This window comes from Arachis ipaensis, chromosome B9 (assembly GCF_059453495.1).
Source record: "Arachis ipaensis isolate K30076 ecotype BB chromosome B9, ASM5945349v1, whole genome shotgun sequence".
NCBI classification, from domain to species: domain Eukaryota; kingdom Viridiplantae; phylum Streptophyta; class Magnoliopsida; order Fabales; family Fabaceae; genus Arachis; species Arachis ipaensis.
In genome coordinates, this window is record NC_142444.1 from 123,026,702 (window position 1) to 123,046,308 (window position 19,607).

The following is a 19,607-nucleotide window of genomic DNA, read 5'->3' on the forward strand; positions in this document are numbered from 1 at the left end:
TAGTGACAAAGGTGAGTGTCACTAACATTGGCGTTCTCCTCTAATCTCCACGTTAGAGTTCACGTTAATTAGATTAACGTGGCTCTTAACGTGGCTTATGTATGGCCTTTTAGAACGTTAGTGGTGTTCACTTTTACCACTAACGTTGGAGCTCCTCCTTTCTTTCCACGTTAGCTCCCACGTTAATGTAACTAACGTGGCAACTAACGTGGGTTATGATGGCTTCGAAGGCGTTATTGGCGATCACTTTTCTCATTAATGCTACAAGCTTATGCCCATTCCACATTAGTGGTCACGTTAATTAGGCTAACGTGGCTACTAACGTGGCTCTTCCTTGCTTCCTTTGTTCTGAAATCAAGCAAATAAAGTGCATCAAAGCTCTATTCCAAGTCATGAGATCATGCATTATCCAATTTGTCATTCAATTCATGCATAATTCTCATTAAATCATGTAAAGTTCACAATGTTTGCTTGAATCAAGATGTAAGTGTATTTCTACCCAAAACTTGCTTATTTACTAAGAAAATGCATGAAACTACCCTAAAACAGTAAAGAAAAGGTCAGTGAAATTGGTCAAAATGCCCTGGCATCAATACTGCTTTCAGAAGAGACTTAGAGTATAGACTTCAAAAATTCCATCATCAAAACAAGCAGATAGGTAAATTTCACGCTATTTCAATGAAACAGTTACGGGGGTGTGCATGTTTATCATGTTCCGATTTAGCACCCTGGCATGCAAAAAAGTAAATTCCCAGAAGGTACCGACACAAAAGATATACCACTCGGAACCTTTCCAACCAAACATGCCTGAAATCTAGATAGTTTTCCCTTGCTAGTGTCGAAATGCTTTGGAGATAGTGTCTTTTGCCAGGTCGTTGTGAGACTTCACCAAATCCACTGCCAAGCGCATCCAAGTCGCCTTGTTGACATGCTGAAACAAAAGTCAAGTGAATACCAACGTATCTATTTAATAGATGCCTCGTTTAAACTTAATTCATTATAATCTCAACGGGATGAATGTGAACATAAGAATAACTCTACCTATACCCCGTAATCTTGCCACAGGTGCTCCCGAATCATCCACTGGGAGACCCACACGCCACAGTCCATGCTATTTGGGCACAAATCACTCAGATATTTAGGGTTTTGTTGTTATAACAATGAAGACATCAGATAACTAGTAAAAGTATACTAGAAAATCACAAAAGTATACGAAATATGGAAATGAAAGGTCTTACGAGTTCCCCTGTTGTTGAGGCACCTCTGGCTCCTCAAACTCGAACATTGAGATCCTAGGATGCAGCGCCTTAGGTCCCGATAGCCAGGACTTTCCCAGCATCAGACCCTCTAGGTGAAGTGCCTACAAAACACAAGCAGAATTCCTAGGTACCAGTGACATGTGTTGGCCGTTCGATGGGTGGCCATGTGGTAGTGCCAATGATACCGAGGTTTACCACCCGAAGCATCATCGTTTTCCTGGCATTCGCTTCACGTGGGTCTCGAAGTGAGTCTAGATACACCAACTTCTTCCACAGGACGTCGATTATCATCAGGTACCAGTGTTGGTCACACCACATGGACTGATAAACCTGAAAATAAATCCAGAACAATGGTAAGTATGAAAAAGCAGCAACACATAAAAAAACAAGCATATGAATACATAATACCGGTAGCGGTGTACATACCTTGGCAGTTTGGTCCACCTTGCTGCACATGTAGTTGTTGCATCTCGACGTCATGTTCGCCGATGTCAACGACTGGCCGCCAAATGTAGCTTGCTGCAAATAAAATACCCCAGTTTAGTTGGAATCGTTTCTCATCCTGGTGCAGAGGCCGACCAAGGTAAGGCTTTTAAGAAACCAGAGAAAGAATTAAAATGTGATAGGTAAACGATGTCCGTCACGACTATCTTTCTTCTGTTGCATGGCATTACGTTATTGGATTCACAATACAGTGGCTTTACGTTTCAATTACCAACAAAATATATTTGCGAAAATAAACACTTAAATTACAGGTGAGTGACTTACAATGGATGGGAGGAAAGATGCGTAGCAATGGGTTTTTCAATAAAATCTAACACAGATCATGCCTTGTGGTCCGTGTCGGACTGTGAAGTTAAGCACTGGTGCACTAATGTGTGTACATTATGGTCTTTTACCATTGCGCTTTTTCTGAGAAATGACTGAGACTGAAGCTTGTTATGTCAATCCGGATGTCGCATCTTATTGAGTTGAGTGGCACAGGTTATGAGTTGGTGCGAACATAACATTTCAAGCGTGGGTAGCTTAAACAACGTTGCATCTTAGGGGATCGCCCAAGTCAATCTGCTTTTTGCCTCACCAAGCATGGTTCTATATACTCAGGGTTATGCAAACCAGCCAAGACCGGTTGCTTAAACGACTAAACTTAATATATTTCTGTTATTAAAAAATATAACTGCCTCGACTAAAAATAAATTAGTTGTGTAATTATTTAAAGAGTAACCGGACTACTTGTTGAATTTATTATATCTTTTTTTAGTTTAATAACTATAACGAAGCGGTTCAGAATTTGGTTCACGGGGTTATTGGAAAAAATCAACCAGCCTAGTCAGGTACGACCCAGACTGTGATTACACACATCAACTTCATTGCAAAGGAAATCAGGGTTGCCTCCCTAACAAGTCACAACCTATACATGCTTCCGTGATGCCAAGTGCGCATGGAATACCCAACATGCCAAGAGCTACACCCCCCTCGCATTGCAAAAAACAAGCTCCCCCTCCTATATCTTCATAACCGAATCCATGCATGGGATTGGCTGAAATTGGAAAAAAAATTCATCAACCACATAAGACTCTGACTACTAGGATCCTTGTCACTGTTGCATGACGCGGCAAATTTCACATTCAGGAAGGTCACGGCGACTTGCAAGGTTTCCGCTCTACCAATGTGTCTAACGTCAACCTATGCAAGGCAAGCAAACGGTTTTTCCCGATTACTCCAATCTATGTATCTCTTTTATTTTAATGTCTAGTGTATGTTTAGAATGTCACATGTTTTCGTTGTGTAACCTCGACATTGCCTGTTACAAATTATAATAATGATCTTAAGTGATTATGTCCGGCTGATATTACCAACTATGTTAAAAAACCTAGTTGCAGTGACTTACACAGGAGTATATCTTTTCCCAGTCTCATACGGTTCTGGTCTCCATAGTCGTATCTAAAACACGTTTCTACGAATATCATAACAAAAGTGTTAACTATGCTGTGGTAAAATATATTTGCTGTTTAATTTTTTACCCTCCGAATCTAAATATAACTAATAACATCTACTGCAAATTTAAATCTTAGTCTAAACCCCGTATTTGGCGTCCTAAACCTTATTTTCGTATACATTAGTGACAATAATATAACTACCTTGTGTTCAAAATATGTGTCACCAACCCCAGATATTGTATCCACACCTAGACGGTTATATATTCTAATTTCAAACATAATTATTAGCGTTATTTACTGTTTTGCTCATTCTCGCTTTGAAGTGGCTTCCCATGAAAAATAGCATATCCCTATGAACCAAATTTCTAGATGTGGCCTATATTTATTGCGCAGGAATTAATATATGGTGTATCATACGAATCAACATCCGTGCACATGTTTTGGGGACAATAATATTACATGTTCAGTTAGGCTTCAATATTTGTCAAGTGTTACGTGCAATAATGCCGTACGATGCATGTAGTTTATTTTAATAGATTGTAGTCGATTTTTCCTTCGGTGTAAGAATGGAATTAAGGTTCTTTCTTCATTGCAAACTGCCCGGTGATGACGTCGCAAACTACTAATTAACCATGCAACTTTGCCATGCAAGCTGACGGGTTCACCGCACCCCCAACCGAGCTCTCACTAAATGTCTAAAATAATTATTTCAATTATTGTATCATAATGATCTCATTAAGTATAATTTTCCTAGTTAAATATGCATAACACATTTTTATCATACATTTAACAAATACTAAACTTATGTTATCTTAAGGAAAATATATTTCAAAAAAGTATGAGTTTTTATGCGAACAGTGATAATTAAATCAGTTAATTAAAATTATAATTTACATCTAGAGCTTGAAAACACATAAATTTCTATTATATTCTATGTGCATTTATTCAAAAATAATATTAATAAATATCATGTAATCATAAAAAAATTATATTATAATTGAAAAAAATATTTGATATTTTTTTACTTATACATATTTAATTATATTTATATTAATAATTATGAATAATAAAAAATATAATTAATTTAAATATAACTAAGCATAAAATTAAAATAATATCTAAAAAAATTATTTCACATTTTTATTACATCACTACAGCAGAGGCGGAATTTGGTGGCGGTTTTTTTATGAATTGGCAGCGGTTTTAAACCGCCGCAAAATCAAATGCCGGTGGTTAATCGAAACGCCATGGATATGGGCGCCTGGATTGGATTTGGCAGCGGTTTCCAGCAACCGCTGGCATAACCGCCGCTAAATCAAAATTTCGCGGCACACATACAGAAAACCGCCGCCGTATTCCACTGACACATTTTGCAACATATTTACCGGCGGTTTTTTAACCGCCACAATTTTTATCGCTTTGTTTACGTGGCCGCACGTTTAGCGGCGTTTTTAAAACGGCCACCAAATGCTAATATATTTTCTGTTAGAGATGCCGGCGGTTATAAACCGCCGCTAGATATAACACTATCCTTAATTATGGAACCAAAATAGAGGCGGTTTAAAACCGCCGCTGTTTTAATAGAAATTAAAAAAAAAAAAAGAAAATTCGGGTCTTTAAAAAAAACGCAAAATTGGTTTAAAATATTATTCAATTATTTTTTATAATTCTTCTTATATTTTTTATTATTTTAAAATTGAATATTTTCAACCTTAGAATCTAAACTTGTAGCAAAAAGAAAATTGATATATAAGCAAAATAGGAAATATATATATCCATAAAAATACGAACAAAAAGAAATCTCTTTCAAAGAGTTGCTCAGTCTAATTCAATAAAATGCTTGATTCATAGCAAAATTTCTCCACTCCTAATATTCTACTATTTACTCTATCATTCCACGAAACCCATTCCTGCAGCGATGTCTGGTGGCAGCTCCTCACCCTGGCGTTGAAACAGATAAACCAGAGCACTCTCCATCACCTTCATCTTTTTCTTCTTTGCTGCTGCCTCATCCTCCATCGCCTTCCTCTTCAACTTCTGTGCTGCTGCCTCATCCTCCATCGCCTTCCTCTTCAACTTCTCGTCTTCAAGCTCTGCCTGCAGTTCAAGCAGCTTCCTCTGAGTCTCCTCTAGTTGGACTCCATTGCCAGACCCATGTGAATTTGGACCGAAGATTTGACTAGGAGTCGGTCCAAAACCCACACCACGTACTCTACCCGGTTTCTCTTTTCCGAAAACCTGAGCAATGGAATCATTTTGAGACAACACCCTTGATGACTCATCCTGCTGCTCAATCTCCTCAATTCTTTCCTACAGACACAAATTAGCATAAACAACAATTTTGTTGATGGGTCCATCTCATGTCAATAACACATAGCAAACGATAACATAGGATGCCTGCCACTATAACTAGCTGTAAGGGATAAATGAAACTCAGTCATTCAAATTCTACGGCAACTGTTTCCAAATTATATCTTAGCTCAAATAGTCCAGAAACATAACTGTTAAATTAGCAATGATAATTAAAGTAAGCTGAAATAGGACTTTTAAAAGTCTCTTGGTCTATCTTAACATACAGTATCAAACCATTCATCAAACAGGAGCAAAAACAATATAGCATAGAAAAGTAGACTATTGCCCTATTTGAGGTCATAAGTTTATCGATCAATTATAAGTAGTAGTACTTACACCGATTGCTCTTGCTTCATCATTCATATAGGAGCCGTCCTTTTTTTTTGTGCACCTTTATCCATAACTCTCCTCTACCGACTATTCTCCCTTGTTCTTCCGACTGTATCAACAAATTTTGTGCTATTACCATTTTCCACACAATCAAGGCAACCTTAAGTCACAGAAATAGTCCGAAGAGTGAACAAAAAAAGTAAAGTACCTCTTCTTCCAAACGCCGTGCAAAGCTCTTCGAACCGCCAGTGTGGGTATACTGTTGTTTTGATCGATTCTTCGCATTTTTCTTGCACTTCTTCTATTGGTCCAGCAGAGAAAACGGGAGATTATAAGATGATTTAAAAATACTCAACGCAACAATAATTTGTAATATAGTAGTTTACCTTCGTCTCGGGTTTGGCGCGATAGTCAAGGTACCATCTCCAATGCTCTCGATCTATTTCCGGTGGACGGTTCTCAATATTTTGTTCAGTCGTGAACGTTGGCTCGAAATAAGCATTATACAACCTCAGCCTTGTCTCCTTCCAGGACTTTCCCATAGCTTTCAAAATATTTTTTTGATGGTTCCTTCGCTATCTTCATCAATGTGGAAAATATGCTATACAGATAACAAACAACAGTATGTCAAGAGTTGTAAAAATAAAGCAGATTTATTTCAAAGGGGACATAAATTGGAGGGACACTATCACCACTGTCTGGGAGTATTTCAGAGTCATCGCGGTGGGTAGCAGAGGCCGGAGGCGGAGCCGTTTGTGGTTGCTGACATCCTGGTCCTATTTTCGATTTTTTCGTGAAACGACCTTTTCTGGCCATCTTAGAAGATAAAGGGCGCCTGTTTCAACCAAATAACAAATTAAAATCAAGAAGAGTCAAAGCACATATCATTCTGTTTTGATAAATTTGTTACAACCAAAATTAAAATATAATTCATTGACTAATCTATATAGAAAACACAAGTTTAGATACATATATGAGATTACATACATGTGAGACTATAAGTTCTGCCCAGAACTCTATGATACTGCCAACCATTTCAACAGAAAAAGTACCACGTACATTCAAGATTATAGCAATTGCAAAGGGCAATTCCAAATTAATTGCTATGTTTCATATATAGCTTTTAGTTTCAAATATCACATGAACACTGTTTCTGGCTAAGTGACTAAATAATTTAATATATTTAATTAAGAAAACTAGTGACTAAATGATTTCCACGAATAAGTACCAAATACACAAGAGGAGTATTTAAAATATATACGATGAAGAGCCTATAGGTAGATATGACTGAACCATTAAATCTTAGGTAGACAACAACATTAAAAATACACCACGCATATATCAAAATACAAACCAAATGGCTATATATATTAATGTCATATTTTAGGTACAGATTTGAACAATGAAAAACATATAAATTACTCATGACCTATCCCAATTTAATTAGATCCTTCCATTGATTATTTTCATGCATGTCCTAGAGTGTTAGCTATAATCATTGCAACGAGTATATGGGGCCAAAAAGGTGTCTTATTTTATAATCACCATCGAATAATTATACACTCAAAAAATATAATTCCCAAAAAATGAATAAATAACTAAATCAATAATCATATCTTATAATTTTTTAATTAAATAATTAATTACTAAAATAATCAAATCTCCCATAAGAAAATAATTAAATGTATAATAAATAAACTAAACAATCAAGCTTTGACCTATGTTTGAACTACTTTGCTTTTAACTCTCTATAAAACCATGTTATCCTTGTTCAAAAAAAAAAGAGAAAAGATACAATGCCATATAAGAAGAAACAGTGATCAAATCAAGCTAATAATTAGCATGATTTCAAGCCTTTTGTCAGGGTTTATGTTAGTCATTACTGCCCAAGAGAACTCATCATCAGTTTCAATTGTTTCAAGCAATAAAATACCATAGTTCAAGTTCCTTTAATTAGTTATTTAAAATTATAGGCAGTTAAAGCTTCCCATTACAATATAAGTTTCCACAAATTCAGTATGAAACTTCAAGTCAGAATAGTTTGGGTCTCTCACGAAAATTTTAGGGAATGTGCCTTGAACGACAATAGCATTGTGATCAACGTTAAGGTAGATGCTAACAAATTCAAAGATTTTGAATATAAAGATAGTGACAACTGAATGAGTTCCTACTCTCCATAAAAATCTCATGGGGTAAGGCAAGCCAAATAGCATTTCATAACTAACTCAGAATGAAAGCAATGCAAAAATAACCAAATCCCAAAGGAATATAAGTTCAAACTTTAAGATGGCCCAACCTTGATCTCAATCGGAAGCTGTGAAGACTGGTGGAGAGACCTGAGCGACCGGGAGTGGCTGGAGACCCAGGTCCGGCGCAAGCTGAGGATCCCTCGTTGGGAGCGCGAGTTGTGCGAGCTTCTATTGGGGAGGGGTTCCTTCATTCAAAGTTTTCGAAGTTAGGGCTGGGGAATAAGGAATGAGAAGCAGAGTAACTTATAGTGGAGCTGGGATATTTCATAAAAGGGTTTCAATTTTAATTTCGCGGCTCCCTTTATTTGTGAAAACCCAAATTCCTAATATAGCATTTTAAAGCAAAATCAATAATAGGTGGGTTGATATCCTAAATTTTAAAATAATAATAATAATAATAATATTAATAATTAAATAGAACAGTATAGGGATTAGTCATAATAAAAATTTCTAAAACATGTTTGCTAAACGAGTATGTGACTCGATAAGAAATCCTATGCAAGTCTTTTTTTTTTTTTTGAAAATTCCTAAGTGGCTAATGCTTTTTGTCTTATTTTTAAAGGAAAGACTAGCTAATTTTCTCTTAGCATTTCTTTGGAAGATGGATAAATAAAATATATTAACAAGACACTTTTCTTGGTTTTTTCTCAAATATGTTTTAACTTCTCTACTCTTAAGTTTTTCCTTCATCTTAAAAGATAGAATGTGATTAATAGAGTAATATCTTGGGAATAAACAACAATTTTGGGATGCTCTACAGTTTAAGATAGTAAAGAGTGAGGTTTAATTATTACTCCACATAAAAAATTAAAAGCATTATGAGGTGGATGAATGATAAAAGCAGGAGTAGGTAGGAGAAAAATCTCTTGAGAAATAAATTCCTAGAGACCTAATATATGTAAGTGTAATATAACATAACATATTCATTAGGTAGTTGATTCATGTATAATGTAAGGATAAAAATAGTAGTAGGCATCGGGAAAACATGTGATTTGTGGTATTACAAGTCATTTTAATCTTCTCACTAGTTGGGTGAATGAAATAGCACAAACTTGCATAGGATTATAAACACCAGCGAATGAAATTTATATTTAATAGAGGCAAGAGGGCCTTCACTGTGGCACGGAACAGTGATAAATCCAACTCATTACATATTCACTTTCAAAAAGTAACAAAATAAATGAACCGTTCTTGCCTAAATATCACATTCCCTAAGTTCTCAACCATGATAAACTGCCCAACAAGAACAATCTCTAATAACAATCTGAGAAGTTATAAAGTTACGACAAAATCAATCAACAAGATTCGGCTTTCCCGAATAACTTCAACTGAAATTCAAATAAATAAACTAAAGCAATGTTCTCAAGGATCCAAGTAATTTGTTGCCCACATAGCCAAGTGCCATGCATTCTTCTTACCAGGAGACATTCCACTGTAAGGATATTCATTATCTTTTGGTGTTTTATTAAGGTCATAGGATAGCATGGAACCATTTCGACTGGCAGAAATAGCCTCATCAGACCCATCGGAGGAGACAACGTCCTCTTTCTCCATCGAATCTGGAACCACCTCTCCTGGTTCTTCGGATGCTTCTTGGATCTTTGCACGAGATAACCCTGAGAGTCCAGCATCATATCCAAACATAGAGGAACAATTGATACATTAGAGTGTGACATATAATCCTATTATATTACCATTGCATATATCATGTATTTCTTACTGTCCCATAGTCGTTCAAGGCCATGTTCCATGAGCTTGAATTCCTCACGTGATGCAATATCCAGCTCAACGAGCAGAGCATTTTCATAGTGTGTCTGTACAAAATATTAATTATCAATACTATAAATAAGAAGCAAAAATAAAGTAAAGCACACAGAGACCAATTATCAATCAAAAAGATAATAAGGACAACAAGATCTTGCCCATAATTCTTATCACTGGCATCAACCGATAATTCTGATCTTATTCAAAATTCACCGTAAACTCTCTCACAAGTCTTATAGGTTCCAACTTGGTCTCGGCTTACCCAAATCTCATTTTTACAAGTTCCAACTTGCAAGTGGCTCTTTGTAGTGAATTGTGCACCTAAACTCCATAAAGAATTACAAATATTGCAGGTGGCAAATGGGTGTAGCCAAATTTGTAGGGATATGTTAGAAATCTTTTACATTTCTGAGTGAATTAGGAAATCACTGGCCATACAGAATAATTGGGTGCTTTCTTGAGCCAGCTCACATCATGCCAATACAAGCAATTAAATTTGAGTAAATTTTAAACCCGCACATATTTGTATGTGGTAGATACTAGCATACAACTTAAAGCAACTAAATTTCTTATAGCAAGGGAAAATAGAGTTTACTCTGATCTAAAAAATACAATTATATATCCATCCTCAATGGTGACTCGGCTTCTTTAATTTTACCAAAACAGCGCAATTTAGGAAATTAGCTACATAGATAGAGAGATGTGGTATAAATTAGATAAATCGAAAGGTAAAATAGGAAGTATTACCTTCACCTCGTCAAGTATTTTCTGTGTGAACCACAATTCCGTACTTGTTATAAACTCAAACCCAAATTTAGCCCGGTACTTTCGGTCCCAAAATAGCAATTCCTATAAATTTAACATAATCGCCTGAAATGGGTTTCAACAAAGAATATGACAAGGAAACACATACTAATTAATTGGGGATCAGCAAACAAACCCTCATCAGAGAAGCTGGCGCATCACGAATGGCTCGATAGAGGTGACTTTGTCCAGAAAAGGCATCCAGCCATGACTGTATACGCGACTGATTGAACCACAACTGCCTTGCAAAGGATGTTGCGTGGTCCAACGAAGAGAATGGAGACACCTCTATCATCTTCTCTGCGAACCAACGGCTTCTGGTAATGGGATAGAAGTATCGGCTCTCCAATTTCCCTGATAGGCAACGGAGATAGATAGAACGTATAGGGACAATTAAAAAATATGATTGGAGGAAATCTTATATGAGAGGCAACAGTTAGAAAAAAAAGACCAATTATATCATAACCCAGTCAAATAATAGAGATTTATATGAGGGGATAAGTTTTAAATAACAAAAAATAACTCAATCGAGATATATTTTCTGATAATGAGATGACTAGAATACATTCAACTATCTCTCCTAGGTGAATCATGACAGTAGTATATATGCATAAAATCCCGTGAATATGAGCTACATCCATCATGGAGAAATGTATATTAGGAATCGGAGGCCTCATCACAATCATCACCCACGTCATCGTAGGATTCCTCTAAAACCTCATCTCTTGTCAACCGCAAGCCTTCGACATCAAATTCAGTCAAGCTCGTCATACAGATTTGGGGGTGAAAGTCGACCTCACAATGTTCATAATTTTCGCCTATGTCAAACAAATCTCTAGGCATCACATGGACTACTACACTCCATCCGTTGTCCACCTCATCCTCCACATAGAACACAAGACGCGCCTCAGATGCTAGGATGTACGGCTCATCGTCTTCTCGATCACCGGTGTGAATCGGATTGATAAAATTGACACAGGTATGACCCAACTCGTCTTGTCGCATGCCTCTGCCCGACGTGGTGTCTTCCCAGAGACACTTGAACAAGACTACGTTGAACTGACCACTGTAATTTAGCTCGATGATGTCTACTAATCTCCCGTAGTACGATACACCGCCGACGGCAACATTGACATCCTGTTTGCTTGCATAACTCCTAGTATCCGAAGTGACATAAATCCCACTATTTTGTGTTTTCATCCCTTCCTCCCTCGAGATGGTTCTAAATTTAAATCCATTGACGTTGTAAGCTTGATAGCGTCTGGCCTGAGCAAGGGGTCCACAGGCAAGCCATTACAACTCGTTCGAATGACTGGTGCTTCCAAATGGGACCTAGAACTGAACCATTAGAGGCAAGAAAGCATCAATATGGAAAGTGGAATCCTATGATATTAAGGATTACCTGATGCCTAAACTAGTTGGGGAATTCTTTGTGCACCACACTATCTATAAGAGACTGGGACCTTGTTTTGCTTCGCATTTTTCTCTTTGTGATGGCTCTGTACTCACTATGCATAGTTCCAAAAAGATGTTCAATTTTATGGTCAATTGTTAAAGCTATATTGGCTTGCTGCATAATTTTAGAACTCGATCTCGATACTTACTCTAAGAATTTCTCTACGGCAATGCAATTGACCAGTACATGACGATGTGCTTGAAGGATTTCAGTGGGGGTCAAAGTAAAAAATGAAGCAACCCCGACCGCCTTTCCAACTTCTGGGAACATGCTGGCAGCCTCACTGGGCAGGGCATCGCTCGGCCGATCGTCAACCCGCATCGGTCGGTTGATCCTAGTCTCGACGTTATCTAGATATCTTGAACAGAACGTCAGAATCTCTTCTGACAAGTAGCCCTCTGCAATAGATCCCTCCGGTTGTGCCCTCTTACGCACGTACTGCTTGAGACGACATAGGTACCTTCGAGAACATAACACATAAAATTATAGGTGACAGCTATCCTAAAAAAATAGATCGAGAAAGCTTAGATAGATTTCTACCTCTCAATTGGGTACATCCACCGGTAATGCACTGGGCCACCAAGGCGTGCCTCCTCGACCAAATGCACCGTTAGATGAACCATGACTGTGAAAAAGGAAGGTGGAAATATCATCTCCATGTGGCATAGAGTATGGACCACATGATCCTGAAGGAGAGGTAGTTGACGAGGATCTATGCATTTGCTGCGTAGTAGTCGAAAAAAGGCTGATAACTGAGCCAAGACAGCGGACACTTGGGTGGGCAATACGTGCCTTGACGCAATTGGCAAGAGATGTTCCATTAGAATATGACAGTCATGACTCTTCAATCCCGATAACTTGCGCTGTTTTAAATCAACACATCGAGAGATGTTGCTAGAGTACCCGTCTGGAAAGACCACATTCTTGATAGTCCTAAGAAATACCTCCTTCTGTGGATTTGACATGGTAAAGACTGCAGAGGGATACTTTCCACCTTCAAGTGGCCACATATCATGCCTGATTCCCATCAACTGGAGATCTTTTCGAGCTTTTAGGTGGTCTTTGGATTTACCACTCTCGTTCAACATGGTGAACACAATGTTGTCACACACATTCTTCTCTATGTGCATCACATCAAGATTGTGGCGTAATTCGTTGTTCTCCCAGTATGGGAGATCAAAGAATATACTCCTCTTTTTTCAGGAAGACTCGTCTTGTACCCCGGTCTGCTGTACGCGCCTTCTTTTACTGCCCACCGCTTGCACCTTACCGTGTGAGACTGGCACACCCTCCAACTGTCTCAAGATATCCCTGCCAGTGAATTTGACAGGTGGGGATCTATCATCTACCTTTCCATAAAATCTAATCCGGTCCTGCCTATATCTGTGATCGTGATTCAAGAAGCGAAGATGACCCATGAAACACCATTTCTGACTGAAGATGAGTCGCCTAGTCTCGATGTCCAGATTGCACGTGGGGCAAACTCTCCCGCCGTACGTATTCCAGCCAGATAAATTGCCCAATCCAGGAAAATCGCTGATGGTCCACATCAACGCAGCATGCATCTTGAATATTTTCTTCTCACTGGCATCGTACGTATCAACACCGGCCCACAACTGCTTCAACTCATCGATCAGTGGCTGTAAGTAGACATCTATGTCATTGCCAGACATTTTTGGACCGGGAATAATCATGGAGAGAATAAAGTTGGTTTGTTTCATACAAATCCATGGGGGTAGGTTGTACGGAATAAGAATAACTGGCCATATTGAGTACTTTGAACTGAGGTTTCCATAAGGATGGAAGCCATCACTACCCAGGGCTAAGCGAACATTGCGCGGGTCGCCAGAAAAATCAGTATATCTCCTGTCAAATGCTTTCCAGGCCTCGCCGTCCCTGGGATGCCTCAAGGAACCGTCAGAATTGGTTCCTCTCTTGTGCCACAACATGTCCACTGATGTCTTGCTAGACATGAATAATCGCTGCAACCGTGGAATCAGAGGAAAGTAGCGGAGAATCTTCGCCGACAGAGGCTTTCCATTCTTTTTGATAACGGCGTTGATCCTTACTAAGGAATTCTTCTGGGTCTTTTACTTCCACCTGGATGCTCCACACTGTTTGCACCTAGACATGTCTTGATCGGAGCCCTGATACAGCATGCAGTCATTTGGACATGCATCTATCTTCTTATACTCAATACCGAGCTTCCTTATGATCCTCTTGGCATCGTGCAACGTCTTCGGAATCACTGCATGCTCAAAGGCATCTCCCAGTAGCTCTAGAATCAAACTGAAAGCCTTGTCACTCACTCTGCACATGCACTTGATATGGTAGAGCCTCACCAAGAAAGACAACTTCGAGAATTTTGAGCATCCCGGATACAATTCCTGCTCACCATCCTCCAGCAAGTCGTGAAGGGCACGAGCCTCGCAGCTAGGTTTGTCAGATATGAACGGCAGCCCCTCCGCAACGTCTCCGACATGCTTATTCATCGAGTCTTCATCGTCACTGTGCAGTCCCGTCAGGTTGAATGCGTCGTGGACCAAGTCACGAATTTGATCTCTTGAATTTACAGTGGGTTCTAGTTCTTCCCTACCGTCGGGTCTCTCGTCTACTATCCTCTCACCGTGATGTAACCAGAAAGTATAGTTAGGGGGCATCAGAAGATGATCGTAGGCGTCCTCTCTAATTTGGAAAAATCGAAACCCACATAAAGGGCATGGACAATGTATCATCCCATCGGATGATGAATTGGCAAATGCGAAGTCAAGAAATCTATTCAAACCATCCTTATACTCTACACTACCTCGTGGCTTTGTAATCCAGCTCTTGTCAATGTCTAAATAAATGAAATAGCACAAACAACTAAATGAATAGTAAAAAATTACATTAAACTAAAAAAAAGAGGAAAAAATGGGGTGTGTGTCAAGAAAACCAGTAATAGTTTGTCACAATTATGATATGGGAGAGTACCATACACAGTAAACTAGACAGTATATTGCAAGCAGAACTATGTAGAAAGGTATTGGGGAGGTTGCTTACTCATTGTCAAAATCTGTGCTTTCTAAAAAATTACTGGTAGAAAGAATTGCTGATCCGAAGTCCAAAAAATGAAAAGACAAAGAAGGAAAAACCTTAAAAAATGAGGGAAAAAAAAACAATAGGGGTAAAAGTTAGATTTATGTAATAATTAATAAGAAACTAAATCATAAAGAATTGCGGGTTAAAGCTATATAATAATAAGAGAATAGCCGGATATAATTTTCTCTGTTATGTTCAATTTAAATTCTTTGAAAGATAGATTTGATTAAAAAGATCACTTGAAAAAAAAAAGTTCATTTTAGGAAAAAATTAATAAAAAATTTATTTAACAAAAAATGTTTTGGAGATAAAGCTAAACATTTACTCCCAAGATTCTTTAGCAAAGTATGCCGGCATGTTTATGTTGATGATGAAGATCTTTGCAAGGATGACAAAAGGTTCTTGATAAAGCAAACTAACACAAAATGACAACTACATATATTAATACTTATATAATTCGTATATAACTCTCTCATGCAGTGACAAAGGGCTATATATACGTTGAAGACAACAATCCAGATATCATAAGCCAAGGCTATATTTCTTTTCAGTCAACACAATGCTGGCAAATAAACCACAAGTAGATAAATTAAATAAATAAAACGAACATTCAATTACAAAGCTTTAATATTGTTTCGGATATTGGATAATTAGTGCTCTGCAACATATTATTTTATCTGTTGATAAACTGAGATGCTTTGCACTAAGCTTTAAAAGAAAAAGGTATATGAAAATGCTACCCCCATATACAGGACCAAAAAGTACGTCTCTCAGAGTACAAGTGTTCTGATTTGTAAGTGTATTCATATAGAGTAAGAAAACTGTACTAATAGCAATCAAACATAGCACAAGGGAGAGAGACCAACGTCAGAGACTTGTTCTAATAATGGCAGTGAAAAAAAACAAACAACACAGCTTCACTCTCCATAGAACACACTCTATGTATATATTTAATCAATTAATTAAGGAATGGAAAGTTAAAAGTGTAACTAAGTAAATAAGGTGGGGGCTGATGCAGAGACATTCTCAATGCATATGAGAAAAATAATTATTTTGAGTTAAATGACAACTCTAATAATTAACATGTATGCGTGATTCATACGACTTCATTCTCACTCTCATATATATATATATATATATATATATATATATATATAAGATACTAGCATTTAAAAATTAAACTATTATTGGTATTATGCATTTATTTTTGGTATTTTTATCAAATTAGGAAAAAAATAGTATAATTTGGCTCAGTTTAACCGAAAAAAATGAGAAATAAAAATCAAACATGCCTTATAGTTATAAAATCATTAACTTTCCTCCCTTTTGTATAACAATTTCTCCACCAATAATAAACACATAATCCAGCCAAGCTAGCTAGCTGCACGAATTCATTAGGTGCTATTTTCTAATTTCACATAGCGGATAATACAAATGCAACTTCTATATTCTATACCATTTTCTAACATGCATGAAAGCTGCCAAACATGAAATAGGACTAGGTTCACAATGTACATCAAGTGTAATCAATGAGCTTTCACAAAATCAATGATTCAGACACAATAAACCAAATTTCCTGATAATGCAGCCATCTCAGGAACCAAGCAGCAAGGAGAAATTAAAATTGTACAATGACATGTACAGGCTTCAAAGAGATTCAACTAAGCAAGCATATATAGAAAGTTGTTCCATCAAAGGCATTTGATTGGATCAACATTATCATATCAAAATTTTGCTGAAATATAATGTTAACCTTATCTAGCAGAAACTATGGCCAAGTAGTAGAGTTGAGCAGCAGCCAATTTTGTGTATTGCTTATAACGCTTTTATAGTATCTGTTTATATCAGTCTCAAACCCTTCTTATTATTTTTCAATTTCCTTACTACGGAAAGATCAATTCTAATCCTCACAAAGGCTAAAGAGGAATAGTACAATAATAGTAAATCAAGATTATCATATACATATATAATAAGAAAGTTGTAAGAAAAGTAACCTTGTTTGGAGTGTGCTCTAGAAGCTTCTCTACTGCAAATAAACCAGATTTTCTGATATATAGCAAATGTAATGAATGAGCTTTCACAAAATCAATGCTTCAGATACAATAAACAAAATTTTCTGAGAATGCAGCCATCTCAGAAACTAAGCAGCAAGGAGAATTCTTAATTGTACAATGACATGTATATGCTTCAAAGAGATTGAACTAAGCAAGCAGGTAGAAAATTGAGTACTGTTCAAAAAATATATATATTTAAAGCTCATTGCTAGTTACTACTAAGTGGAATTCTATTTCATTTAGCACTTCTAACTTTAACTTGGCATGCAGTGTACATTCTGTGGCAGGGATGGTATAGTGGCAATGATTGTAGGAAGAGACCAACCTCTTACTCATTCACAAAGTCATTTAGGGAAGTATGTAAACTAACTATTATAGTTCAGTGTTGCTGATATATAATTTAACTACTATAATTAGCTCATATAGCTTTTCTCTAACTTGGTAAAAGTAAACATTATCAGCCTTTCAACCAAGTCAGGGCCAAGTTTCTTGCCCAAAACCAAGTTGGCAGCATCAGTTGTAAGGAACCGGTCAAAGACAACGTTAATGAAGCCAGAAAGAAAAGCTCCACCAACAAGTGCACCAGCCATGGTATGATCTTAACAACAACAAAAAAGTGAATGGATTTACAGAGAAAGGTAAGAGAACAATGGTTGCAGGGTGTAGTGAACTCAATAGAGGGGTTTTCTTAAACAAGTTTTCAAAGAAGGTGTTCTACATGATATTACGTGGTATCGGTCTCCAAGGTAACTATAAAAAATTCGGTATCAGTGGAGTGCTTAGCTGGCTCTGCATTAACTCCATTAGTTAAATTCTTGTTTGAAGGAACCAACACATTGTTAAATAGCAAAAATATTAGTGGTGTGGTTTCACTGTGACCAATGGACACTAGTCTTTGTGGGAATTATATAAAACTAAGGAGTATGAATCTGCATATCATCATGGTATATGGTAATAATATAAGGTTAAAATTTGTTGGCAATAGACATTGGCTTTCACGCTTTCACGTGGTGATAGCTAGCTTATCTATGAGGTTGCTTTAAAAAATAACTCTGTACACTGTTAAATATGTGATGCTTTGGGACTAATAAATTTAATCATGTATAGAAGTATATGTAATTACAGAATTAGGCGCTCATGATGATTCTTTTATTGGATTGCTGGATGTAAACATTATTTGTGGTGAAGCAAGGTTAATATTAACTCGACCTTTTTCCATGTTTAGGTTCTAATTAAACAAGGCATGCTCTGTCAGGGAGACAAGGTTGCATTACAATCTGTTAATCCAAAATTCCGAACCAAGAGTGAAAACACGAATGAAAGCTAAAAGTGTTCAAACTCACCAGGGACAGGGAGAGGCCGCGAGAGCTCGGGATGGCGAACAGTGGAGGGTGGCTCAACAGTTTCGTGCACGGCAGGCAGAGGACCCAGGATCGGCAGCACCTTCGCAGTGGAGCAGCAACGGCAGCAGAGTTCGCGCGCTTCCAATGACTCTTCGCGGGGTTCTGCTTAATTTGGGGAAGAATGAATTAGAATTTATAGGAGAAATTAAAAAGGCGGAAAGGAGAAATTGAGTTAACAAATCCTCACCTGGTGGCATTTTATGATGCAATCGCCGCTGATTTGTGGCACGCGAAGCAGTCCTGCCTTCACAACCTTGTTTTGGAATTGCAGCAATGGGTGTGCTTCGAGGGCTACCAGTTACTCTTCGCGGGTTTTCTTGAAATTTGGGGGGAATCAACTCAGGGTTATAAGAAAAAAAAGGGGAGCAAAACAAAAATTGGATTGCTTAAGATTGGATCCTCACCTGGCAGCGTTTTGTGATGGAGTCGCCGCTGATGATAAGGCACGCGAAGGATTTCTGCTTCCCCAGCATGTTTCACGGCGGCGAGGTGTGTGGCCTCCAGATCTTCGCTGCTATTCACCGTGCCTCGCGTAGGCGATGGCGGCATTTTTGGTGGAGTCGCCGCTGATGATTGTGGCACGCGAAGGAGTTCTGCTTTCCCCAGCATGCTTTGCGGCGGCGAGGTGTGTGGCCTCCAAATCTTGGCCGCTATTCACCGTGCCTGGCGTAGTGCATAATTAATAATGAGAATTTAAAATAATAAGGAACAACATAGCTTAGTAGCAAGGAGTGCATGCAGCATAAAAAAACCCAAATTTGAACCATATCTTCATTAATTTTGGAAATTTCTCTCGAACGGTTCAGTTGAACCGATTTTCACTGATTTTGGGCGGTTTTTATCGGTTTCGACCGATTCTTACCGCTTTGATCGGTTCTATTTCTTAAGCGGTTTAAATACTTTATCGGGCCTGTT

The 19,607-nt window shown here is 37.7% G+C and overlaps 3 protein-coding genes and 1 pseudogene across 3 annotated transcripts; all 4 read right to left on the minus strand.

The window, feature by feature from the left end:
• Positions 1 to 832: 832 nt before the first annotated feature.
• On the minus strand, positions 833 to 4,578 carry LOC148546176 (uncharacterized). The gene is made up of 8 exons (XM_088499153.1): positions 4,538 to 4,578; positions 3,151 to 3,203; positions 3,053 to 3,063; positions 1,686 to 1,778; positions 1,455 to 1,589; positions 1,239 to 1,360; positions 1,048 to 1,111; positions 833 to 931 (listed from the first exon to the last, which is right to left on the minus strand). The coding sequence occupies exons 1-8, from the start codon at positions 4,576 to 4,578 to the stop codon at positions 833 to 835; spliced, it is 618 nt and encodes a 205-aa protein (XP_088355279.1).
• Positions 4,579 to 5,089: 511 nt separating this feature from the next.
• On the minus strand, positions 5,090 to 5,914 carry LOC148546177 (uncharacterized). The gene is made up of 2 exons (XM_088498051.1): positions 5,888 to 5,914; positions 5,090 to 5,509 (listed from the first exon to the last, which is right to left on the minus strand). Exons 1-2 carry the CDS (start codon positions 5,912 to 5,914, stop codon positions 5,090 to 5,092), a joined length of 447 nt encoding a protein of 148 aa, XP_088354177.1.
• A 3,578-nt stretch (positions 5,915 to 9,492) lies between these two features.
• LOC148546178 (uncharacterized) lies at positions 9,493 to 19,301 on the minus strand. Its single transcript, XM_088500443.1, has 7 exons — positions 19,097 to 19,301; positions 18,880 to 19,008; positions 18,633 to 18,794; positions 10,835 to 11,052; positions 10,642 to 10,743; positions 9,851 to 9,944; positions 9,493 to 9,746 (listed from the first exon to the last, which is right to left on the minus strand). Exons 1-7 carry the CDS (start codon positions 19,299 to 19,301, stop codon positions 9,493 to 9,495), a joined length of 1,164 nt encoding a protein of 387 aa, XP_088356569.1.
• On the minus strand, positions 11,356 to 14,127 carry LOC110267086 (uncharacterized; annotated as a pseudogene).
• Positions 19,302 to 19,607: the final 306 nt, after the last annotated feature.

Bases quoted from the DNA above. Each gene is read 5' to 3' on its own strand.
- LOC148546176 (XM_088499153.1), bottom strand. From the start codon at position 4,578: ATGTTGCAAAATGTGTCAGTGGAATACGGCGGCGGTTTTCT. The intron at 1,361-1,454 runs GTAAACCTCGGT...TGTGTTTTGTAG, and splicing joins AAACGATGATGCTTCGGGTG to GCACTTCACCTAGAGGGTCT. The intron at 932-1,047 runs GTATAGGTAGAG...CTTTTGTTTCAG, and splicing joins ACCTGTGGCAAGATTACGGG to CATGTCAACAAGGCGACTTG.
- LOC148546177 (XM_088498051.1), bottom strand. From the start codon at position 5,914: ATGAATGATGAAGCAAGAGCAATCGGT. The intron at 5,510-5,887 runs GTAAGTACTACT...TTGTGTCTGTAG, and splicing joins ATGAAGCAAGAGCAATCGGT to GAAAGAATTGAGGAGATTGA.
- LOC148546178 (XM_088500443.1), bottom strand. From the start codon at position 19,301: ATGCTGGGGAAAGCAGAACTCCTTCGCGTGCCACAATCATCAGCGGCG. The intron at 19,009-19,096 runs GTGAGGATCCAA...CCAAATTTCAAG, and splicing joins CCATCACAAAACGCTGCCAG to AAAACCCGCGAAGAGTAACT. The intron at 9,945-10,641 runs GTAATACTTCCT...TATTTTGTACAG, and splicing joins AAATACTTGACGAGGTGAAG to ACACACTATGAAAATGCTCT.